The following is a 26,759-nucleotide window of genomic DNA, read 5'->3' as shown; positions in this document are numbered from 1 at the left end:
AAGAAAAACAGAGGAAAAAATAAACAAAAAATTATATAACAGTAGATTAAGCCCTAACATACCAATAATTAGCTGAAAATATTAATAGCATAAATATCATAGTTAAAAGAGAATAGATTTTAATAAAAAGTACAACCCAACTCCAAGCTCTCTACAAGGAACTCATTTAAAATATAATAGTATAGCCACATTTAAAGTGAAAGGATAGAAAAAGATATAACATGCAAACATTAATTTTAAAAGTGGCTATGTTAATACAAGATAAAACAAACTTCAGAGTGCAAACTTTCCTAGGAACAAAAGAACATAAGGATAACACAATTTCTCCGTTAAGAATATAGAGGAATCTTAAATGTGTCAGTACCAAACAATTGACCATCAACATAGATCAAATAAAAACTGACATATAGGAAAGGAGACCCAGAAAAATCCCCATTTGCCGCTGGGAATTTCACGATCAGGAATTGTTAGAATTACTAGACAGAAGATTAATGAGGATCTGGAAGCCTCGAACACCACCACCAGCTAACAGGATCTAAAGGGCATTTATGGAACACTTCACCCAAGAGCAGAATATACATTTTTTCCAAGCACTCAAGGAACATTCTCCAAGAATGATCATATCCTGTGACAGAAAACAAATCTTAAAATTCTAAAAATTGAAACCATACACGGTATGCTCCATGAACATAACAGAATCAGAGTATATCCCATTGACCATAAGAGAATCAAACTAAAAATCAATAACAGAAAGACAACAGGAAAATCCCCCAACACTTGGAAATCACATTAAATTCAAGCTAAAGTGGGAAGTAAAGAAAGTTTACACGTGAAAAGCTGTAATCCAACATTGGTATTTGTCCTCTCTTCTGCTGGAGGTAGTTACTGCAATTCATAACCATTTTAAAAGTTTTTTGTTTTTAACAAAGCAGTGCTTGGACCTAAGTTAGAGACCAACAGCATTAAAAGGGATATAACCAAACACAGCTGTCTCCTGCCCCACCCATTCCCACCTTCACTTTCCAGCCTCCACCCAGAGGTACTTTCAACTCAGCAGTTACTCTTTCAGTATTTCTAAATAACATGTTTCTATTGACTTTTTGATTTTTCTATTTTAGACGTTATCCACAACTACCTACAATGGAAGATGCGAACATAGCTCTCTAAGTCTGAACACCTACTTTTTAAGGCCCTGAAGGTACAGGTGTAACTGACTACGGGAGGAAAGAAGGTCTGTTTTCTGAAGACTCCTCCCACCTGGCATGAGTCTGCCAATCAGTGATGAAATCAGATAACTGACACTCCCACCAAGGCCCCTTCCCTGTACCTTTTTTCCTGATGCCTTATTACGAGATCTTGCCTAGATGCAGATAATTCAAGTGCTCACTAGAGCTGGAGAGGAGTACACTCCTGGGGTTCTGAAGAAACACACAAATTTTAACACTCCTAGATTTGTCTTATCACTCAACGTGTCCTACAAAGCAACTGTCTTAATTCTCACATGTCGATGTGGCTGGCTATAGTTAAGGCCACATAGTATCTTCTGCTAAGAGCAGATACTGAGGTTGGGAGGAGGCACTCAGAGGTCCGAAGGCCTGGAAGAAACCCACATTCTCCCTACTTTCCATGTATTTCGCACTAGCATTAAGACTCAGGGAGGAGAAGTAACTTGAGCAAGGGCATGGAGCTGGGAAATGACCAGCTGGTTTCAAACACTACACCACAGTCTATGATATTTCCACCATACGGCATGCTCTCTTTGTAGGCAGGCTGGGAAAACACATCTCGGAGAGATACCACAATTCTTAGGAACTTCTAAAATAACGAGAGATGAGGAGGGAGCCTTTGCATGGGCCTCAGAGCGTGAGGAAGCTGCTTAAATTTTAGGGTATACTATGGATGGCCTTAGGACCACAGAAGACTGGGGATTATCCTGTGATTGGCTCTTTCTAGTCAAGGAACTGAGACACACTCAGAGCACCAGAGAGAAAGAGGTGGCCAAGGAGATCCAGCTCTCCGGCATCTCTCTCACTTCTGGACCAGTGCCCACTCCCAGCCCTGCCCCACAAACTCCCACCACCTGTCCCTCTCTACGCTACTCCCCAAGGCCAGGGAAACCCAATGGACTTGTATTGTTTCTCCTGCCCCCTGATACCACCCAAGGCCATGTCGACCCACTCCTTGCCTTCTGCCAGTCCCTACCAGTGTGAAGCTCTTGGGCGAGGCTGCCCAGCGCTTGACCGTGGTGAGGGGCCACTCCTGCAGCACTTCCTTGGTCTTCTCATCCACGCGCATCACCGAGTCCTTGGTGATCCCCAGCAGGCGAGGCACCAGCTTGTTCTTGCCTTTCATCTTTTCCTGAAACAAGAGATACCAAGACTCAGTGCTCTTCCTCTGAACACATCTGATACTGCCAAGTAATCAGTGATGCTGTGATGTGTTTAAAATAATAATTAGATAATAAGCAATAAGAAGCAGCAAGTAGATAAGTTTTCATGTATATATAATACTTTAAAAAAATTAATACTCAGAATTAAAGAAAGTATGAAGGGGGTCCACGCTTGATGGGAATTTAAAATGGCAAAGCCTTCATGGAAGAGAATTTGTTAGTAACCATTCAAAGCTTTAAAAATGCACCTATTTTCAATCCAGCTTGCTTTTAGAAACTTATTCAAAAAGAAGTTATAAGTGTGCATAAAGATTATGCTGCAAGAAAGCAGCTTGACTATAGTTTATCACAGTGAAAAACTAGAAATAACCAAAAATTTCAACAAGAGTACAGCCAAATAACAGACTACTCTACAACTGTTAAAAATCATATTGTATGAAAACAACTGGATTCATGATAATTAGTCACAAAAAAAGTCTGCAAAGCATGATCCTCTGTGAAATGAGATTTTAAATAAAATTTTTAGAAAATTCATTACATGAGAAAATGGTGGCAACGATCACCTCATACGATTTGTGTTTTTTTTTGTGCTTTGCCTTATTCCAAAATTTAACTTAATACACACTTCTATTGTTGTTAGGAAAAAAAACCCAAACTTTTCAAAGATTATACGCTGAAACCTAGCAATGCCCATAACCACTATTACCAGAGGAATACGTGTATGAATTAGCACAAAGTACCCAAGTATATGTGGGTGTGTGTACAAGGAGACAGGCACTTAAAACAAGCCAGGAGTGGGACAGACACTTCACAAATATTATCCATTCGTTTTCAGAGCATCCCCCAAATGTTGGCATCATCATCACCCCCCCTTCTTGAAATGAAGGGACCAGCAACTTGCCCGAGGCAAACAGTGGTAGGTGGTACAGCCAGGATTAGAACACAGATTTGAGCAGCTCAAAAGCATCTCTGACTTCAAAGAAACTGTCTTCCACAGTGTAGTGCTTCTGATGGAAGCAATCAGAGCAAAGGAAAAATACCCATCCCAGCCCCCGTGGGCAGTGCCTAATCCCTCAGATGGGGAAAGTCACGGCACACCTCCAGCCTTCCCTCAAGAGGAGGAGATAAGCCATCAGGAATCTGTGTGGGTGTCTGACGAGGGAAATACAGCACTGTAAGAACCTTAAAAAAAAAAAACAAAGCCACCATGCAGAGAAGAGTCAGATCCCTTCCAGAGAGGCCCGTTCCACAAGGAGTGAAATCAGTGCAGGGTGGGCCATGCCAGTTAGTCTCACGTGGCTTCCAGAGCCGCACGGATTTAGGTGGAGAGGTTCCAGGCAGCTCGTTTAGTCACAAAGCGTTGGCACCAGCCCAGCGGCTGGGACCAGAAAGGAGATCAGAAATAAAATATGGTTTGCAGCTGTTGCCTTCCCCCTTTCCCATCTGCATGTCCCCACTGAGGGGCTCCGGGGTGAGGGAACGTGGGCTCGTGATGGATTGCCCTGACCCCTGTGGAGATCACGCTGGCCTGGGAGAGGAAGCCACAGCGAACAAGCAAACAGCTTACAGCGGGCATTCCATTAGAAGGTCACGACTGGGAGGAGGGTGCATAAGGAACTGAGAAAATACTATCACTCAGCAGCAGAGACCACCATCGGGGGACAAAATTATTTCAGCGCCTACCCACAGAGTGGAGAGCAGCTGGAAAAAGCTACAATAGCAAGGGGCTCCACTCCATGCTAATGATGTAGGGTCCCCCCTGACAGAGGACCTGCCTGAGACCCTCAGTGGCAGACCTGCACGTTAGGAGAAGGTCCAGAGGCAATAAGGCTCCTTCTGCCTCTCTGCATCTCGAATCTCAGTCCACCCCACAACTCTCCTTTCCAGCCTTCAACTACAGACACCAGCATCCTTTTATCCCCAGGAGAAGGCCAGGCAGGACCCAGGGAAGACCCGGGTCTCTCGTGCACAGGTACCCGCAGACTGTGGCTGCGATTCTGCCAGCGACACGGCCACGTCTCTCTTGAGGCAGTCCTCATTGGGTGGGTTTTGTTTTGAGGATGTGTCGAGCTCTAAAGGCAGGAGAACGTGGGTATTCAAGGAGAAGCAGGGTCCATGAACAAACCAGCCCCTCCTCTTCTGAGCACATCTCAACCGCTGCTCTGGGCTCAGCCCTGGCAGCTGGCTGCGATCAAGCCGGCTCTGCCTTGGGCCCTTCTCACAGGTGTGGATATACCGGCTGATTCTTACATCACCTGCGTCCTACATCAGATTCAGGCTTGGGTGGCGGGATGCCAGCGGGCTAAGCGTTTGGCGTGCTTTGGCTCCAGGCCTGACTTCAGCGTGGCCCAGCTGTGCTCACTAGAGCTCTGCACCAGCTCCTGCCGCAGCATGGGCTGGGGTGCTGTGCCGTGTCATCAGGATGCCCATTTCTTTTAAGGGCGTGGCAGCCACAGGATGGCTGCCTGAGAGCAAAACGGTGGTAAAGACCCTGCTCATTCGCCACTTCTCTCTGTAAAAACAACTGGCAATCCGTTTTGACTTAATTCACAATTCTGAGATGCTCTGAATGCCCTCTGTGATGTTTTTACAGTTCAGGGCAGAAGAGGGTCAGCTCCCCAGCTATCCCCCCAGGAATTAGGAAATTGTGAGGACGGTTAAGGAGCTGGGATAATTTAAAATTTATTAAATGTCCCTACATTCCAGGTACTATGTTTAATTACATACATTGGCTCACTTCATCTTTATTAGAGCTCTGTAAAGAATTATTCCCATTTTTTTCAGATGAAGAAACAGATTTAGGAAGGTTAAAGATGTCTCTCAAATTTATATGAGTTTCTGCTACTTCTTACATAAGCCATATTGCATCCAGAATTCTAGGCCAATCTTCCTGACTCCAACACGCAACACACTTTCTACTTTAACGATATAAAGTACAGTTGACCTTGAACAACATGGGTTTGAACAGTGCAGGTCCATCTATATGTAGGTTTTCAACAGTGAGCACTACACTATTACATGATCCATATTGGTTGAATCTACAAATGTGGAACCATCGATACAGGGGAATCGCAGATACAGAGGGCGGACTCTTAAGTTATACATAGATTTTCAACTGTGCAAAGGGTTGGCGCCTCCTAGCGCCCACAGTGTTCAAGGGTCAGCTGTACAATGCTCTGAATATTAGGCCAAAATATTCATTGATATAGAAGAAAATATGACAGAAGCACCTATAAACACATCAAACTAGTTCTCTCTCTCCCTCTCTCCCTCCCCCCCCATATATATATAAAACCGATCTCAAGGCCATGTGGTATGATTATGTTCAATATCAATATTTATATTTTATAAATTATGATTTCATTGATTTATGTAATCTAGGATTTCTAATAGCCTACCCAAGTAGTAAATCAATCACTCACTTTAAACTCACTTCTTAAATTATGCCAATGAACTTCCTTCACGATTTAATGGTCTGTACAGGTTGGGGGGGTCTAGAGAAATCTGTTATTTATGCCTTTAAAACACATACTGTCTCTTACCCAAACAATTTTTTTGGATGTGTGCAATTCTGTGATTTCTTTTCATCATATATTCTAAATGGTTGTGTTTATTTACGCACACACAGGCTATTTCATGCTGTTGGTGTATGTCTTGTAAATTTGCTTCATCTATTCACTGAATTTAAAAATATACCTAAAAATTAAAATTATGTATATTGCTATAACATGTACAGGGATCTGAAAATTACAAAATGTTGATGAAAGAAATCAGAGGACCTAATACCATGTTCACAGGTTGAAAAACTCAACATAGTAAAGTTATCAACTCTCCCCAAATTGATCTATACATTCAGTGCAATTTCTATCAAAATCCCAGCTAAGTTTTTTATAGGTACAGACAAGCTTGTTCTAAAGTGCTCCTGGAAAGGAAAAGGACCTAAAATAGCTAATACAATTTTGAAAAAGAAGAAAAAAGTAAAGAGAATCATTCAACTTGATGTTAAGCCTCACTATATAGCTTAAGAGATCAGGACAGTGTGATATCAGTGGAAAGATGGACGCACAGATCAATAGAACAGGACAGAGAGCACAGAAACTATCAGCAGAAATGTATTCAAATGAACTGACAAGGATACGAAAACAATCCAATGGAGGAAGCATAGCCCTTTCAACAAACAGTGCTGGGAAACTGAACGTCCAGAGGCCAAAAAATGGAACACTGACCTAAACCTCATACCTTATACAAAACTAACTCAAAATGGACTATGGACCCAAATGTAAAATGTAAAACTATAAAACATTTAGAACTAAACACAGGAGAAAATTTCTGGAGCCTAGACTTAGACAGTGTTCTTAGATGTTAACACTTCAAACAAGAGCCATGAAAGGGAAAAATGATAACTAACACCCCTCATCAAAATTAAGAACATTTATTCCGTGAAAGACCTTGTTAAGAGGATGAAAAGACAAGCTACAGACCAGGAGAAAATATCTGCAAACCACATCTAACAAAGGACTTGGACCTAGAATACATGAAGAACTCTTAAAATTCAACAGTAAGAAAAAAGACTCTAACTAGAAAACTGGCAAAAAAACATGAACAGACCTTTCACTGAAGAGGATACACAGATGGCAAGTAAGCACATGAAAAGATGTTCAAAATCATTAGCCATTAGAGAAATGCAAATTAAAAATCACAATAAGATATTATAAAACACCTATCACAAAGGCTAAAATAAAAAACAATGATAACACCCAATGCTGGAGAGGATGATACGAAACTGGGTCACTCATACTTTGCTGGCAAGAATGTAAAATGATACAGTCACTGTGGAAAATAGTCTGCCAGTTTGTTATAGTGCTAAATGTGTTCTTACCATATGGTCCAGCAAGTGTACTCTTGGGCATTTATCCCAATGAGATGAACACCTACAATCACACAAAAACCTATACACAAATATTTACAGCAGCTTTATTCACAATAGCCACAGACTAGAAACAACCCAAATGTCTTTCAGTGGTGAATGGCTAAACCAATGAGTACTTTAATATCTTGGAATACTATTCAGCAATAAAAAGTGATAGATTACAGATTCACAGTGTGACTTGGATGGCTCTCAAGGGAATTGTACTAAATGAAAAAAAAAATCTCAAACAGTTGTGTTTTTTATGATTCTATTTATGTAGCATTCTTGAAATAACAAAATTATTGAGATGGACAATAAGGGGTCAAGATCAGGGGAAAGGAGGAAGTATGGGAAGAACAGGAAGGTGTGGGAAGTATGTGTAGCCATAAAAGGGTAGTACAAGGTTTTCTTGATGGATTAGAGTCCTATATCTTGACTATAGCGGTGGTAACACAAATCTACTGTGTGAAAGAATTGCATAGAACTAAACACACACACACAAACGAGTGCATATAGAGTAATGTCTATGAACTGTACCAATGTCGATCTCCTCAGTGTGATATTGTACTATATATAGTTCCATTGAGGGAAAGTTGATGAAAGGAAAATTCTCTGTATTATTATTTTTAACATTATTAAGGTGTATAATTTACATACCATACAATTCACCTGTTTAAAGGATATAATTCAATGGATTTTGGTATATTTATAGATATTTGCAACTATCACCACAGTCAATTTTAAAACATTTTCATCTTCTCTAAAAGAAATCCTATCCCTTTGCTCTCACTTGCCTATCCCTCCCCACGATCCTACCCATTCTTAAGCAACCACCAATCTACTTTCTATCTCCCCAGAGTTGCCTTTTCTGGACATTCTGTATCAGTGGAATCTTGTGACAAGCTTCTTTCACTTCACATAACACTCCCAAAATTCATCCTCGCTGTAGCATGGAGCAGTACATTTCATTTCTTTTTATGACCAAATAATATTGTGCCTTATGGACACACCACACTTTGTTCACCCATTCATCAGCTGATGAACATTTGGGTTGTTTCCCCGTTTTGGCTAAATGCAGCTATACACTTTCACATACAAGTTTCTCTGTGAACATATGCTTCGAATTCTCCTGGGCACACATACCCAGGAGTGGAAATGCTGCGTCATGTGGTAACTCTGTTTAACATGTGAGGAACCACCAGACTATTATCTAAGGCTGCACTATCCCCGCCAGCAGTGTATGAAGGCTCCAGTTCCTCTACATCCTTACTCACACTTATTGCTCTGACTTTTTGATTCTCTGTATTGTTTTCATAACTTCCTGTGAATATATGATTATTTCAAAGTAAATAGTTAAAAATATGATTCCATATATCTCGTTAAAAGATATGCAATCACAAGAAGTGATTAGTTTTTTCATTTCCTAAATTTATGTTTTTAAAAAATGTTTACGCCTTACTGTACTTCCTAGAACTTCCAAAACAATGTTCAAGGCGCACTTGTTCTGAGTCCAATTTTTATAGATTTCTCCCTAGCATTTCTCTGTTAAGTAGGATACCGATGATAGGTTTAAAACATTCTATCATGCTGAAGAAGAACACTTCCATTCCAGCATTTTAAAGACATTTTTATAACGAGTAGGTGAATTTAATCAAACACCTTAGTGGCTTTAGATAAAATCATTTTACATCATGCCATCTTTTCCAGCTTTATTTGGACGCAATTGACACAGAACACTGTGTAAGTTAGGATGCACAATGTGATGACTTGATACATGTTTGCATTGAGAAGTAATTACCTAAATAAGGTTAACACAACTTTCACCTCACATAATTACCTTGTTTTGATTGTTACGATGAGAATATTTAAGATTTACTCCCTTAGCAAATCTCAAGTATATACTACAGTATTGTTAACTATAGTCACCATGCTGTACTTTATCCTCAGAAGGTATTCTTAAAACTCCAAGTCTGTGTGCTTTGACCACCATCTCATGACCCCCCACCCCAGCAACCACTCATCGACTCCATTTCTGTGAGATAGGCTTTTGAAAATTCCACATATAAGTCAGAGCAGAAATGGCAGGAATTCCTCTCTAACAGTTGAATAATTTTCCACTGTATTTACCTACCACATTTTCTTTATTCATCTGCTGATGGACAGTTAGACTGTTTCCATGTCTTGGCTATTATAATCATGGTGAAAAGAACATGGAAGTACAGATATTTCTTCAAGATCGTGATTTCATTTCCTTTGGATTTATACCCAGAGGTGAGATTGCCAGATCATATGGTAGTTCTATTTTTCAATTCTTGAGAGTCCTCCACACTGTTTTCCATAGTGGCTGCAAGAATTCACATTTCTACTAACAGTGCACAAAGTTTTCTCCGCATCCTTGGTAACATCTGTTATCTCTTTTGTCTTTTTTATTAAAAAGGTATGAGGTGATATCTCACTGTGGTTTTGATTTGCATTTCCCTGATGTTTGGTGATGTTGAACACCTTTTCCTGTACTTGTTGACCATCTGAATATTCTCTTTGGGAAAATGTCTACTAATGTCCTTTGATCATTTTTTAATTGGATGATTATTTTTATTATTATTATTATCATTATTATTATTACTATCATTATTATTATTACTATTATTATTGCTATGGAGTTATAAAAGTTGCTTATATATTTTGGATATTAACCCCTTACCAAATATATGGTTTACAATCATTTTCTCCCATTCTCTAGGTTGTCTTTTTCCTTTGTGACTGTTTTTGATGTGCACAAGCTTTTCAGTTTGATGTAGCCTGACTTGTTTATTTTTTGTTGTTGTTGCTGCTTGTGCTTTTGATGTCATATCCAAAAACTCATTGCCTAGAACCATGTCAAGGAATTTATCACCAATGTTTTGTTCTAACAGTTTTATGGTTTTGGGTCTTACGCTTAAGTCCTTAATCCATTTTGAGTTAATTTTTGTGAGTGGTGTAAGTTTCATTGAATCTATAGATGGTTTTGAATAGTATGGACATTTTAACAATAACTTCTAATCCATGAACAGAGGATATCTGTCCATTTGTTTGTGTCTTCTTCAATTTCTTTCATCACTTTCTTAATGTTTTTAGCATATATATCTTTCACTTCCTTGGCTAAATTTATTCCTAGGTATTTTATTATTTGTGATGCTATTGTAAGTGGTATGGTTTTCTACATTCTCTTTCCAGACAGTTGAATGTATATGATGTCCTATTTGACCTGTTGATCTGATTTACCAGGCTCATCAATTCTTAACATTGCAATATTCCTAAATTCCCAGCTTACTACTTTTAAAGTAGGGCAAACTATGGTCAAGTAAACTCTACCAAAATCAGTTTAAAAATAAAATGTATACTACACAGGACCAGTGAACAAAAAATGTAAGTGGGCACTGTGTGCACTTTTATCAAGTGACAAAAAATAAAGGAATGAAAAATTTGAATGTCTAATATGTATGTGAAAGTTGTCAGGGCTCCCTACCCTCTGACCCTGGCCTTCCTTCAAAGAGATGTAATTTTTAAAAAATAAATAAAAAGGAAGAAAGGAAGGGAAAAAGGTAAGAAGGAAGGAAATTTGTATTACTTTCTTACTTTGCCTTAAACACTTGTGTAAAAGAAGAGTTTTCATTTGACCAAACTTGCCAGACCTCGTACAGCCGGAAGATCCGTGCTCTAGCTCTGATTATCCTACCAGCCGTGGACAGATTCTTCCCAGGCTCTCAATCATCTTCAGAGAACAAATTCCATTTTTCTGGTAGTTGCTATTCCATTTCTCTTCTTAATAACATGTAGCTTGCTGTGTGTTACGTATTTTCCTAAATTTACTGACTATATGCACATCACTGAAACTCTGTGTGAAGTCTGTTGGTATTAATGGAAAACAATATGAATTCAAGAGATAAATTTCATACATGAAGGGCCAAAGAAAAACTCATAAAAAAAAAAACCCAACACATGGAAACCGATGCCAGTATCATTGGAGATGCTGAAAAATATTTAGTCTTTGTGAAGTGTTAGAGCTCATCAGAATAGTAAATATAAAGTATTTTTTTATTCTAAAACAAGCAGATCTTGTGGGTGGGGGTATAGCTCAGTGGTAGAGCGTGTTCTTAGCATGCGTGAGGTCCTGGGTTCAATCTCCAGTACTTCTGTTTAAAAAAGAAAGAAAGGTATTTTTAAAAAACCCCAAAAGACAATCGGATCTCACCATGTCCTTGTGGTGGGGTGGGGGAGGTAGGAAGATGGTGAAAACATCCCAAATGGGGTCACTCTAGCTAAGAGGCTGGGGATACAGGCTTTAAAAGAGAGACTTGAATTCAAGTCCCAGTATCTCCAGTTACCAGGCTTATGACCTCAGCTGAGTCATTTGATCTTTCTGAGCCTCTTTTCTCATTTATAAAAGGAAGACAATAGTAGTAGTTCTGCCATTGGGGTGCTGACAGATTTGAATAAGAGACACCTTATATGCATAATTGTTTACTAAATGGGAAACAATGATTAGTAATGGGAAATGGAGTCCTTATCTAGAATATCATCAGCAGCACCATTCAAAAATTAATAGTTTAAAACTCACACTAAGTATGAAAAACTCAATTTCTATTTTTTTTTTTAAACCAAGTGATTCACTTCTGCTTTCTTTATTTGCAAAGGTCCCAGCATTTTCAGGTATAAAACAGAGCAGTTTGAAGAAACGAATCAGCACGAAGCATACGCCTCTTTTCCGTGTAACATCTCTCTTCATCCTTGCCCCAAATGAAGTTGCTTCCTCCAATGAGGAGTGGACTTAAGAAAATCACCTCTATCGCCAAACATTCTAGCGCACAGCATAACTTCCTTGCGTTCCAGTTCTTTTTTGGCTGTGTGGAAAGAAACCTCCTTAAACCACTCTGCCCCTGGCTTTCCAGCTTTGGTCCCTAGAAGCAGCTGCAACACAGCTGGTTACACTCCCTTGTGTCTCAAGCAGCCCAAGACACCTCATCACACGGTGGAGCTTTCTCCAGGGCCAAGGGCAAGAGACGGGAGACCCGGAGTCACGGCACAGCAAGTGGAAATCGTGAAACGCGTCAGATGGAGGACTAAACTAGAGGATGTGAGGTCAGGATGTTGAAACGGGGAAGGAAGCCGCTGGGAGGGTTTCTTAGTTGACTCCAGAACACGCCTTCTGCTTGCTCACAGGTTGGATTTCAAACACCCACCTCTGTCCTTCCAGCAGGAAGACAAACAATTCCCACGAAAACAGATGTGAAGGCCACAGAAAACCCCAAGACCCATCTGAAAGGATGCAAATGAGATGCCTACTGTAAAGACCACAGGAATTTGATCTGGTCTACAGTGGCCAACGACCTTCGCTTAGGCTGGGGCACTCCTGGTGATCTTCAGTGAAACATTCTTAGGGGAAAGTGCCAGCAAGTAAAAGGAGAGGCACTCCTCCGTGACTTCACCACAGTGACAGAGAGCAGTGCCAGGACACCGCTATCCCGAGGCCTGCAGGGAACCAGGCTCACTCACCAGCCTCACGCCTGTCCCACAGCTCAACTCAGGTCACCACTGGCCAGATGCTACATCTGCAAATGCTAGGGGGCTAGGGACGACACACCAAGCTTAGCAGCAAACAATTCAACAGAAGAGGTGGCAGAGGCAAACACCCTCTCCACCACGCCCAACTTACCTTCACCAAGAAGAAGGACACACCGTATGTCCGCAGGGACCGGGCGAGTTTGACGTACTTGACCTTGGCTTCTATTTCGCTCATCTCTCCACAGTTCTTGTGCTCCTACAAAAGTGACAGTGGCAGGGACCAGTTACTGCAGCTCGGCCAGCAGGTGGACATGTTGAGAAGTACTTACTATACATGGAGCCTCTACATTAAGGTTGGAGATTTTTTCAGAGACCTTCCCACGATACGTGTTGCTGCTGACCAAGAGTCAGAGCACACAGAAAGCTCTAATGCAGGGCTTCTTAACTAGAATTTGAGTCCAAATTCCCTACAGATTTCATAATTATATGCAACAATTCATGTATGTGCAGCGTGGCAAGAACAAGGTCCATAATTATAATCTAATATTCAAAGGGCTCCATGTCCCAAAAGGTTCAGGACGAACACTTTAAATGAGAACTAGAAAAATGTTCTTGTCCTGAGAGGCATCATTCTAACATCCACGCAAAGGATTAAGTTCTCCAAAGAGCAGGATAAATAAATGTCAGAACATCTCAGTGTTTGAAAACCATAATGGATAAAAAGATCTATTTTATACTCAAGAAATTTATATATTTCAACTTATATTTACATTTCAATACTAAAGAAGACTTTGATATTTTGAATTCACTAGAGTGATTATTTCATGGCAAAGTTGATAACAGGATTTCTCTTACTGGTTGCCTAGAATAGATAACTCTCTGGATTTTAGAATAAACTTGGATTTTAAAGAGACACCAGTTCTCAAATTCTGAGGTTCAAAAAACAAATCTCAGGATAAAAAAGCTTCTTGTAGCTTCTTCCTCAGTGCATTTTAATGGCAAATCACCTTGTTTCAATGCTTCCAAGATTATGTCTTTGAAATTAAATATACGCACATTTTTCTCAGAAGGGCTAAGTAACCTTTAGCAAGAAGGTATGGATTAAGAAAACAAATCTGCTCCAAGCAGAACTGTCAGCTTCTTTACTCTTGAGTCACTAATCATTTATTATATAAGCAGAGTATATACACAGGGTACGAAACTGTCACGAGCAGAGGCCCCTCTTGTCCTAATAAATGAAGAAAGGAAGTGAGAATGACCAAGTTTTATACGTTTCCAATACCTGAAATATTCTCTTTTCAGCTCCTCTCTGCTTGATGTATTCTTTGGGCAGGAATTCCTTCAGACTGAGGGAGAGAGAATCAAAAAAGGTAAGGCATTTCTCATACACTATGATGAGATGGAAAGAAAAGAGGCTTTTTGTAAAAAACTCACAATGAAGTCACAAACTCTCAGTATTTTATGGTCTAATTAATAAGAGCCACATCCCACAGTGCACTTAAATAGGACCCAAATATAAAAAACCAGGCTGATAAAAAGGGTCAATCTGACATAGTTAAAGAAGAAAGAACATCTGACATATATTGTAGAACGACAAAGCAAAGCGCCCAAGAGTGTAGAGTACGCTATCCTTTGTGATAAATGGAGGGAAATATCCATTTTATACTGTCAATATGTATTTTTAGAACAACAGAAGGATAAATGTAGTACTAATAGGAATGACTCTTCCTGGAAAGAAGGAAAAAGCAGAGAGAAGGGAACAGGGATGGAAATGACATCAAGGGATAACCAACGGCCAAATATGTGGTGATCTTTTAAACCTCATACAGAAGAAGAGAAAACAGTATAATGAACCCACTGCCCAGCTTCAACAATTGTAACTCATGGCTGTTCATGACTCATGTGCCCCCTCACCCACATCCCCTCTCCTGGATTATTTTGAAGCAAATTGCAGATATCATACATAATTAATTTCACATGAGGGGCAATTTGAGCATCAGAAAAAATGATGACTGCAATGGGTAAAAACACAGATATATAAAATTCACTATATATATATAAGATTCAATAAAGATTCTTTGACATAATTATTGGTCACCTTAAGAGGTTGCTAGGGCACCAACTCATACTGAAACTGATAAAGAAACAAAGCTAATAAATGCAGAAGGAATAATACAAGTCCAAAATCATCATTTTACAATTCTTAATGAAATAGTCAATAGATCAAAACAAGCATGAGTGACTGCTAAAACCAGTAAGTGACAAGTTAATGGGGAACTTTGTAAGAGATGGATCAGTCTGATCTAAACCCACTGATCGATTTTAGTATTAATCAAAGTGGGATAACCACACAACATACACCTTCTGACTAATATAACAGGAAGTATACGGTACGACCTAGGAAGTACTCTTGGAAATAAATTTAAAAATAAGTAAATATATAATTGAACAGGAATTTCATTAAGTTTCTAGATATAAATATTAGTTCACAAAAAGAGAGCTGGAGGAACATGGTAAGGGACACTACCAGGATACAGTGAGCCAAATCCCAACATGGTAAATTCTATAAAAATAACCCAGCTTCTTCACAAATAAATGGCTTGATGGTGGAGGTGAACAAGAGGACACACAAACAGATTTAAAAAGTTTTAAGAAACATATTTATCACAAAGCTACGGTAACAAAGATGGTGTCCTACTGCCATAAGACTAGACATGGAGGTCAATGGAATAGAACTGAGAGTCCAGAAATTAACCCTTACCTTTACAGAAAACTGATTTTCAACAAGGGTGGGGAGAAACGTCAGTGGGAAAAAGAGTCTTTTTTAACAAATGGTGCTGAGACAACTGGATACGCACATGCAAAACAATGAAGTTGGACCTCCAACCTCATACCAAACATACAAATTAACTCAAAATGGATCCAGACCTAAATGGAAGAGCTAAAACTTTAATACTTTTTGAAGAAAACGTAGGAGTAAATTTGTATGACCTTGGGTCAGGCAAAGAGTTTTAAGATACAAAAGCACATGCAGCAAAAGGAAAAATAAGTTGGACTACAGCAAAATAAAACAGCTTGAACTACAAATGAAACCATTAAGAAAGTGAAGAGGTAATCCACAGAATGGGAGAAAATATTTGCAAATTATGTATCTGATAAGGGACCTGTATCCAGAACATATAAAATCTCTCACAACGAAAGATTTAAAAAAAAAAATTAAAAAATGGTCATAGGATCTGAATAGACATTTCTCCAAAGAAGATATAAAAATAGCCAAAAGCGCTTGAAAGTGTTCCCAAACAGCCATCAGGGAAACAAAGAAAAACTGCAGTACGACAGATACCACTGCACATCCACTGGGCTGCTACAACACAAAGGACAGACAACACGGGGTGCTGGTGAGGGTGCGGGGGGACTGGAACCTCCACACACTGCCGGTGGGAATGCAAAATGGCGCAGCTGTGGTGGATGACAATTTGGTAGTTCCTGAAAATGTTCAACAGCAGTTCTGCTCCCAGGCATGTGTCCAGGAAAAGTGAAAAACTCTGTCCACGTAAACACTTGTACGTGAACGTACACAGTAGTATTATTCATAATAGTCAAAAGATAGAAACAACTCAAATGTCCATCAAGTGATGAATGGATGAATAAGACGTAGTTTAGTCATACAATGCAACATTATTTGGCAGTGAAAGGGAATGAAGTATGATGCAACAACATGGAAACACAGTGCTACGTGAAAGGAATCCAATCGCAAAGGACCACAAGTTGTATGATTCTATTTAAATGAAATGTCCAGAACAGGCAAATCTATAGCGGCAGAAAGGATCAGATGTTGCAAAGGCTGAGGGAAGGTTGAGGGGGAACCGGGCAGTGACTGTGCAGGACACAGGCTTTATTTTAGGAGGGACACAAATGTTCTAAAATTAGATTGGGGTAATGGCTGTATAGACTTATGAATACACTTAAGAAAAAACACTGAATCGTACATTTTAAATGGGTCAGTGGTGTGGTATGTAAACTCTATCTCAAACATTTTTTTCTATGAAAAAGAAACAGCAGTCACTGTAGGTCTTGTTGATACGAACTTAGTATAAACAAGGGGCAGGGGAGGAGCTAACACAGACTGGGTATTAGACGATGTTAGAGAATTGTTGCTAAGTTTGTCTAGTGTTAGGTTGGATCTGCGGTTAGGCAGGTTTTAAATTATTTAAAAATTTTTAATTGTCAGAAGAACATACTGAAGTACTTATGGGTGAAACGGTATGCCGTCTTGGATTTGCTTTACAACACTCCAGCCAAAAAGGGGGCGGGGGTAGGCCCAGGCTCTGGCTATATTAAGACGTGAATAATGATGTCTCGTCAACCTGCAGACTACCTCTGCAGACAAAAATTTTGAGTGCATTTTCTGGAATTTTAGGGATCTAGGTTTGAGCGCCAGCAGAACACTCTGGCCTTATCAAGAGACCCCCAAGTCAGTCAGCAGGAGGGGATCTAAGAAGTATCCAGGCAACAGCACCTGAGATGTTACAACTATTGTTCAGCAACTTCGGGGACACACACATGTGACTGAGAGGGGACTGGGAGGCACTCATGTCACCGAAGAGGAAGCTGAGTCACAGAGAGGTGAAGTGACTTAGCTGAGGTCACAGGACCTGTGGGGAGCAGGGAGCCTCTGACCTCCAGACCAAGAGTGGAGCCACCTGAGCACACAGCTGTCTCAGGCTTCCCCCAGGAGCACACTTAAAATGACAATGAGGTAGCGTCACGGGGGCCACTGCCAGGGGCCTCTGGACAGGAGCTCCCACGCCATCAATAAAGGAGACCGGGCATAGGTTACCTAAAGCACCCCAAAAGGGCCCCAGGCCAAAGCCCCTCAGAACAATGACCGTTACTAGAAGAACAGCGGATGGCGGTGCCCAGTGGCCAGGCCACAGTAGAATATGTTGGGCATTTACGGTGACAGAGTTCTGTGTGGCTCAGCCTCTGCAAACTAACCCTCCCATTCTTTGGTGGGGACAGGACCAGCAGGTACAGGAAACAACTTCCAGAAGCTTGCACGAGACCCTTGATGTTGCAAGAGTCAATCTAGGGGGGGGTTTATTGAAAGGTATTTTCAAATAAGAAGTGTGTATGTATGTGTGTGTGTGTGTGTGTGTGCACACATGTGTTTGTGTGTATGTTTGCGTGTGGAGTGTATTTTTCCCCAGTAAATCAACAAAGTGCACGGTGTCAGCATGAGGCTGGCAGGAGCGGGCAGCCTGTCATCAATGCCTGGCAGCCGGCGGTGCGGCAGTTCCAGCTCAGTTGCTTTTATGATTACCAAACCCGGGTACGGCAGGCTCTCAAGCATCTGGGGCAGGCATACGAGCGCAATCTGTCAGCCCTCTCTGAGAAAATGGGTCAGACTGTCAACCCTGATTGGAAACTTTTCTCCTAATTAAGCAAGCTCTGGCTAAACAAAAGTCCCTCCCACTGTCTCCTTAAATAGCCCCACCTTAAAAGGGCAGCCTCCAAACCCTCTGCCAGCCTCGGCAGCCTCGTCCTTTCTGAGTACGGTCATCTCAGGCACTCCATTTCTCTAAGACGGCAGACTAGTCAAATTTCTCCTCACACCCTACGGCCCACGAGAGCGTGAGAGCTGCAGCCAGCAGACCCTTCTCTCCTGAGCTGCACCTGTGCTCTGGCCAAGTCGGCCGTGTTTCTTCCCCAAGCCTGCTGCTGGCCACATGTCACGTGATCATGCAACAAACCAATGTAGCCCACAAACTGCTAAAATGGTACAAAGGGGAGCTGCAGAATACTTCCTAAACGTAGATATTTACAAAAAGCTACTAAATGAGATACAAGCGAGACCCATGTGAAATACTGAAGAGAAAAAAATCTTGAATTTGTAAAAATATTCTGTCCTCAGATTGCTTCATGAGTGCCTTTATGTTCTCTAGTAGATGATGTCATTCATATAAGATAATGTCTGTGTAACACCCAACCAGGTGACCCACACAAAGGAAAATCCTTGGTCATGTATCTAAAGACTGGCAAATGAGTGCCTAAGTTGAAAGTTTAAATATAAGATTTCAGAGAGGTAATATAGATTCTGTATTTTTTTTTTAATGATTTTTCGGATTATCCAACCAACAGTAAACCATGCTGATAGAGGGTTTTCCACCTACTAACGGTGGCTGTTTATTGAAAGTCAAATACCAAATACTGTTTCAGGTGTTTTATATGCATAGATAGAGAAACTACATCCTGACAAAAGGTCTTGGAAGAAAATATCCCACCTTATATGTGGAGCATGAGGCTCAGTGACATTAAGTAAGTAACTCACAGTCACAGCCAACAACTGAAGCCTCCACCGTGGGCTCCAGAAATCATGATCTTAGCCACTCAGCACCCCGGTCCCTCCAAGTCAGCCTTTAGTCAAAAGACAAACCACGTGATCAGTATTGGAGACCCTTCAGACAAAGAGAGGAATAAAATAGCAGAAACACTCAGATGATGATAACAATGACCACAGTGGTGGCAGTCAGTTTTCTTAGAGACACCCAGAACCAATGAATGAAGGAAGGGGAGTTTAACAAACACACCTGGCGGGGCAGGGTCTGGATTCAAATCTAGGTGTTCACTTAAAACTTGACTTTCTTAAGATACAATGTAAGCTGCTTCTGCAAGTAATTCCAAAAGAGCTGTTCTAAAGATGTTCTCTGTTCCGGCAATAAGTACACAGGTGCATGGGAGGCAGCCATGATTTGGGGAAATGGTAACTGCTTCTTCTCTGTCCCAGAACTGTCACCAAGTAGCTGCATGACCACGGGCAACTCACCACTTCTCTAAGCTGGTCTTTCCACCTGAAAGGAAATAGGGTTCCTACCTACGAGTGTTATTGCTCAAATGAAGTGAAAACAGCGGCTGTCCCCTCATTTCTTGGGAATGACGGCATCAATACGAATATACAAACAGCAGTGGAATGTCTGAGTGCCTATCTGGCACCAGGTGGAGAAATAAAGGGGAGGGAAGGTACGCAGGTGCAGCAGGGACAGTGTCACCCAAAGGGCACTGGAACACCCAGGCTTCCTGAGCCCAACCTTTATGGTGAATCATCAACGACTAACAGTAACATCTCAAGTTTGTTGGCACACGAAGTTCTCAAAGTGTGGTACCAGGACCAGCAGCATCAGCACCACCTGGGAACCTGTCAGACGTGCCAATTTTCAGGCTCCGCCCCAGCCCTGTTGAATAAGAGGGTCTGGAGGGTAAGTCCCAGCAGTGTGTTTTAACAAGGCATCTAGATGATTCTGACATACACTGCAGTTGCAGAACCACTGGCACAGGGGGCTGCAAAGCTCAAAAGCTGGAGTCAGAGACAAGAGATTTAAATCCAGACTCTAAGATGAAAGAGGCTGCGGCTTGGAGCACTGGTCAAGTTCTGGTTAACGGAGGTGATGACGTAGGTGGAAGAAAGCACTGGTTGAGTTGGGACATGGTTATGGAGGCAAGAAGTGGAGAGTGAAGACAGCATGGGAGAAGCACAGGAAAGGGTCTGAGGACCTATCTCAGCCCCACAGCACTTCTATGCTCCTGCACCATCCCCAGCAGCCTTCAGTGTAACAAGGGGAAATCGCCCAGAGGCTCAGAGACAGCTCAGGGCTGGGCAAACTCAGAGGTCCCTGGTTTGAAAGTTCTGGAGCCTGAAAGTAGTTAGTGGGGGGAGACACCAGCCTTAGGAGGCTGCTGCCAGGGGGAGGCAGTGAAGCCCCCACTGAATGTCATCACCACCCCGAACTGCTAGGAGCCCTCCAGGCTGTCAGGAGCATGGGGCAGAAGTGAACAGCAGAGAACCTCGGTGGGGTGAGGTGTGTATGTTGCGGGGTGTGGTGAGGAATAGGAGGTAAGTCAGAGCTGGTGAAAAACAAAAGCTGAAACACTTGCTTCATGGTTAGACTGAAAACAAAACCTACAGCCAAGTAATTCTGACAAAAGCACACAGAAGACCAGTTCCAAAGCAGGAATATGTGTTTGAACAGAGGCCAAGAGAAAAACTGACTTAAGACTTCCTACTGTGTCAAAAAGCTTTGCTTGTTGACAGAGAATTATCTTGAGTTTGTGAGGAAAATTTTCCACATCTACTCTTGAACTCTTCCTCAGAGAGTTATACCCTGGGTCGCCCTCTTTTCTCAGTGAAATATTTCTGAGGAACGTGCAAACAGGATGAGGGAGGCTTCCTCAGCCTGCGACCTCCCTGCCTGCCTGCGCCCGACCACTGGACCACTTCCTGCAGCACACAGTCATGGACCCTCTTCATCTGACCCCCAAGGCCGATAACCTTGCCTTTACCACATGGTATATAACCCATCTCAGTGAATGCAAGCTTTTATTACCTCACACACAGACTATTGCTACTGTCTTCTTAAAAGCCACATTAACTGTGAAAAACATCTGAAATATAAAGACAAGGCTAGACCTCAATTTATATACCTACCATCAAGGATAAACACACGGTAACATGTTGTTATATTTGCTTTACAAATGCGATTTCTCTTTCTGTTTTTAAAGGACTAGAGATTGCAGATTTAGCTGAAGTCCCATACCATCTTTCTTTCTCTCCCCAATGGTAGTCACTTTCTTCAAGTTTATTTCCACACATATTTTATCACGTGCCTACATCTCCTTGCATCTATCAACAATATATTCTCTTTCTCTTCGTATTTTTGTTTTTATTTTTAAAAAAATTTTTATCGAAGTACAGTCAATTACAATGTGTCAATTTCTGGTGTACAGCACAATGTCCCAGTCACGCATATACGTACATATATTTCTCTTTGTATTTTTAAATTCAACAGATCCGTATTCTAAAATGTCGTTTCCTCTGTAAAGTACTTTGGTGTCTTTGTACATTTAAATTTGTGCGCATGTGATAAACATGAAATGCTGTATCCTCATTGATTTTTCCATTCTGGATTACTTATGAGGCTGAATATTCTTCCCTACCTTTGTAAGTCAGTGGAATTTCCTTTTCTCTAAGTGCGTATCTGCTATCCTGATCTTTTTTTCTTATGAGATTTTATTTCTTTTTAAGTATTTTCTGGATATTAATTTGTTCTTGGCAGTATGCATTGCAAACATGGAAATTTCTTTTTTTCACTCTTAATTTGGTAACATCTTTTGCCTAATATTTTTATTTTACTTCAGGAAAGTTCCTCAACCTCTTACATCACCTTACATCAGTAAAAGTGTTTTAATTACTATTGCTTTGTAAGAAATTGGGATAATTGTGTGAGTCCTCCATATAATATTCTTCATATCTTCTCAAATATACACACAATTTTCTTGACACACCGCAGGTGAGTACCACTGCTGTCTGGACCTACGTGGTGATGAGTTGCTGTCATGTATTGATCTTTTTTCTAGAGATGGTGTTTTCTTTTAGTAGTTCTAATAAGTTTCTCCATAGACTGAGTGAATTACCTGTGTAGATAAACCTATGACTTGCAACTAATGACAGTTTCACTTTTCTAATCCTGAAATCATTTCTTTTTTCTTTCCTTATGGTGTAACTTACATATTACTTTTTTTCCATTGAAGTATAGTCAGTTTACAACATTGTGTCAGTTTCTGGTGTATAGCATAACAGTTTAGTCACACATACACACACATACATTCGTTTTTGTGTTCCTATTCATCATAGGTTACTACGTACGTATTACTTATTATCTGCCTCTCTGCACTAGAATACAAGTTCCATGAGGGCAGGAATGCTTTACTGTGCCTTTCATTGCTGGATCCTCCCTGTCTAGTGCCTACTGTGTAGAAGATGTCCAATAAATTATTTGTTGAACAAATGAATTTTGAATTCCCAGAAGAAACCAATTATAATTCGCAGTTATATATAAACTTGTCATGTCGGACTTTGCTAATGTTTTGCCAACTTTAGGGAAGGTCTCTGTATTGAGTTTAAAAGTTTTACATGGTCTATATTCAATTTTGGTATCTTGATTTTCTGCTAGTTCCAAGTTAAGGTGAGGAGGGCTTTTTTTTTCTCGTTCTGTTCTCTGAAAAAACCTGGGCCTAGTTTTTGTTTTGTTGTTTTTTTTGACGGGTGTATTTTAAACTCAGAAGATTATTTCTTTCAAGATTGTAGATCTATACAGATTTTCCACTTACCCATTTTTACCTAGATTTCCCATTTTTTGGCTTCAAATTTTCATTTCATTCTCTTCTGATTTTTAAAATCTCTTTCCTAGAGTCCTGCCCCATTTTCATTACCAATAATGTTTATTTTTGTCTTTTTCTTCTTTTGTTTTACTTGATCAAATTTCTCAGAGATTTACATTTTTTATTAATTTTTGCAATGACGTAGTTCTGGGTTTTGCTAATTCTCCCCGTGACTTCTATTTCATTATCTTCTCTCGATTAAAACATTTTTTTCTTCTATTTGATCTTGTTTTACTTATCACTCCCTGAGGGTAAATTATTCCACTAAAATTGTGTATATCTGAAACTCTCCTTGTAATACTGTCTGTTTTTCCTTTTTATATTTTAAGCTCATGTTAGATGCATATAAGCTCAGAATTAATATATCACCCTGGCAAATTAGTCCTACTATCTTTATAATGACCGTTCTTTGTCCTTACAGTCTATTCTGTGTGACATTAGATATATAGCTTCTCTGGCTTTGATTTAACTAGTTTCTTGGTACATCATTTTCTATGCCTTTACTTTAAACTTTCCTGTGTCCTTAAATTTTAAGTGTATTACAGAAATAGTATAGAGCTGAACTTTAAAAAAAAAATTCCTCCAATATGTGTATTAATTTCATCCTGTATTAACTTACAACTTTGATTTACCTACATTTGCTATGATGCCTAAGCTATTTAGAAGTATTTGTCAGATCTTAATTGACGTATTCTATTTACTGAACTTTATCTGGCTTTGTTTCCATAACCCACTCTGTACAACTACTACTGTATTGTCCAAGCTCTTTGCATCTCTTCTTCATCACCAACCCCTCTCCCTGACACACACACACACACACACACAAACACACTCTGGTTTGAAAGTTATACAATCTATTTCTATTCTTTTAGGTACCAATCTTTCCCTGCATTTTATTATGAAAAATCTCAAACTCACAGAAGGTTGAAAGAATTATAGACTGAACACTCTATACCCATCAAGAGCTATCTTTAACTTTATCACATATACTTGACTTAAGATCTAAAGTTTACTGGTACATCTAATCTTCTTTGATACAACAAGGTCCATAGGAGGCTTTGTACCTTGATCGCGTTTTTTTGTAACTGAAGTAAAGCTGATTCACAATATTCACCTTAAAATTTTTTTAAAGATTTTACTCCATGTACAGTTACTATGAATTATTGGCTATATTCCTTGTGCTGTACAATATACCCTTGTAGCTTATTTATTTACACGTAACAGTTTGTACCTCTTAATCCCCTACCCCTATCTTGACTCTGATCATTTCTTAAAGTTTTCTACCATGTTTTTAAGGGGACTAAAGTTAGCCATTTACAGTAGGTTTTGCTGTTCTCAATGTTGTAAGAGCTAATTCTTTAGATTTACTTTCTATTTTGCCAAATTCTTTGATTAACATTGCTTCTTGGGGGAGGGTATAATATTTCAGTGGTAGAGCGCATGCTTAACACACACGAGGTCCTGGGTTTAATCCCCAGTACCTCCATTAAAAAAAAATTACTTCTTGCACCACACTCTTGCCATCTTTCTAGAAACAATTATCATAACAGTCCCAAAGCCTGCACTGCAATTTTGAATTTTGGAATCCTAAATAGACTGTCCTTTATTGAAAATATAGTTAAAGGTACGATCTTGCTGAAATTAGAGCCACATTTTGGCTTTCCAAAATAACAATTTCATAGGTTTATTGCCAGACAGACTGTAGTCTCAAAAACAGGGAAGAATTAATTTATAATATCTCTGTGTTATCCTCCCTATACCTGGCACAACAGAACACACATATGAAGTCCTCATTGAGTCAACACCACACAGTATGCTTTCTGCAAGCGTCTTCTGAACACAGGAGAGCATAAAGAATTTCCACGATTATTGGATTATGTTGTTTATACTTCATGCTCCGATAAAAATGTCCCTTCCTAGGACTCTTTGGAGATGACCTGAAGAAAAGTGTCACATAGGTAAAACACATCAGATTGGACTTGGGAGAAGTGGCCGTTTCCTGGCTTCCAGCTTCCTGGTTCTGCACCTTATTTTTTTCCCTGACTCTCTTGTACCTGTTTTCACCATCCATAGGGCAGATGGGGGACATTCAATAATCCTTAAACCCTTGAAGGCTCTGAAAATATTTTAGTCTCTGATTTTCATTCTAAATAAACACTTTCACCAAGGTGGCACTGACCCCAGAAATCATTAAAGGGTCTGCAGAAAGGAGAAAAAAAAAATCTCATAAAAAGGTCCAGAGTAACTGCCATATGATCCAGCAATCCCACTCCTCGGTGTGCATCCACAAAGACTGAAATCAGTGTCTTGAAGAGGTACCTGCACACCCATGTTCACTGCAGTATTATTCACAACAGTTAAGGTATGGAAACAACTTAAACATCTTTTGATGCATGAATGGGTAAAGAAAATGAGTGGTAGGTATATACGATGAAATAGTATTCCACTGTAAGAAAAAAGGAAACCCTGCCATTTGTGACAACACAGATGAAACTGGTGCATAATATGCTAAGTGACAGAAGCCAGACAGAGAATGACAAATGCTATCTGGTATCACTTACGCGTGGATTTTTTTTAAAGCCAATTTCATGTTAACAGAAAATAAAATGGTGGTGTCCAGGGTCTGGGGGGAAAGTAAATGGGGGTCATGTAGATTAAAGAGTACAGATTTTTTAATTACAAGAAGAAGAAGAATCTAATGTACAGCATAGTATCTATAGTTAATAATACGGTACTAAGTACTTTAAAGTTGCTGAGTATTTAAGCATTCTCACCACATACAACCCCCAACTATGTGAGGTCATGGAGTAATCATTCTGTATGTATGTCAAATCGTCAAGTTGTATACTCTAAAAATATACAATTATAGTTGTCAATTATTCCCCAATTTTCAAAAAATTAAAAGAAATGTAATCATTAAACATGCCTCTATGTACCTCACCTACAATCTATGTGGCCACGGCCACAATCTCTGTCTGGCTTTAACTTCAACCAGGCTCTGTGACAAGTCCAATCTTCTATTAATTTTTTTTTCATTTTCTTTTTTAAAACTTTTATTCTATTGAGTTATAGTCAGTTTACAATGTTGTGTCAATTTCCAGTGTAGAGCACAATTTTTCAGTTATACATGAACATACATATATTCATTGTTACATTCTTTTCACTGCAATCTTTTTTTTTTTTTTTTTTTTTTACTGAATTGTTCAAAGCTGACAGTATGTGTGAAAGGTAGATGGGGAAAAACATGAAGGCTGGCAAACACAGGCCAGCCACAGTCACCAGGGACAGCCCAGGCATCTTACTCTTGGATAGTCTCCGACTATCCAACGTCCAGTCAGGGAAATGTGATCTTGTTGCTTTGATTAAGAGGAGACTAATGTGCTCAGGAAGTTTTACCTGTGCAGTATGTGCAGTCAAATACACAGTTAAACATCTACACTGAATCAAAATGCCTCATTACCTACACTAGATTTGGCCTAATTAAAAAGTAAAACAAATTCATAAGAAAATTCATGCACCGCAATGTTCAGAGCAGCACTATTTACAATAGCCAAGACATGGAAACAACCTAAATGTCCACTGACAGATGACTGGATAAAGAAGTTGTGATATATTTACACAATGGAATACTACTCAGCCATAAAAAAGAATAAAATAATACCATTTGCAGCAATATGGATAGACCTGAAGACTGTCATTCTAAGT

General features: G+C 39.9%; 1 protein-coding gene across 8 annotated transcripts in view; it reads right to left on the bottom strand.

Moving 5' to 3' along the window:
- The window catches only part of TLN2 (talin 2), a 395,955-nt gene that overhangs the window by 134,583 nt on the left and 234,613 nt on the right, over window positions 1-26,759 (bottom strand). For all 8 annotated transcript variants that reach the window (XM_074366238.1, XM_074366233.1, XM_074366231.1 and 5 more), the window contains 3 exons: window positions 14,122-14,185; window positions 12,991-13,095; window positions 2,203-2,358 (listed from right to left, as the gene is read on the bottom strand). In XM_074366238.1, the coding sequence (XP_074222339.1) occupies window positions 2,203-2,358; window positions 12,991-13,095; window positions 14,122-14,185 (325 nt within the window). The remainder of the gene's footprint in view (window positions 1-2,202; window positions 2,359-12,990; window positions 13,096-14,121; window positions 14,186-26,759) is intronic.

This window comes from Camelus bactrianus, chromosome 6 (genome assembly GCF_048773025.1).
Source record: "Camelus bactrianus isolate YW-2024 breed Bactrian camel chromosome 6, ASM4877302v1, whole genome shotgun sequence".
Lineage (NCBI taxonomy): Eukaryota > Metazoa > Chordata > Mammalia > Artiodactyla > Camelidae > Camelus > Camelus bactrianus.
This window is presented reverse-complemented; position numbering and strand designations above follow the sequence as displayed.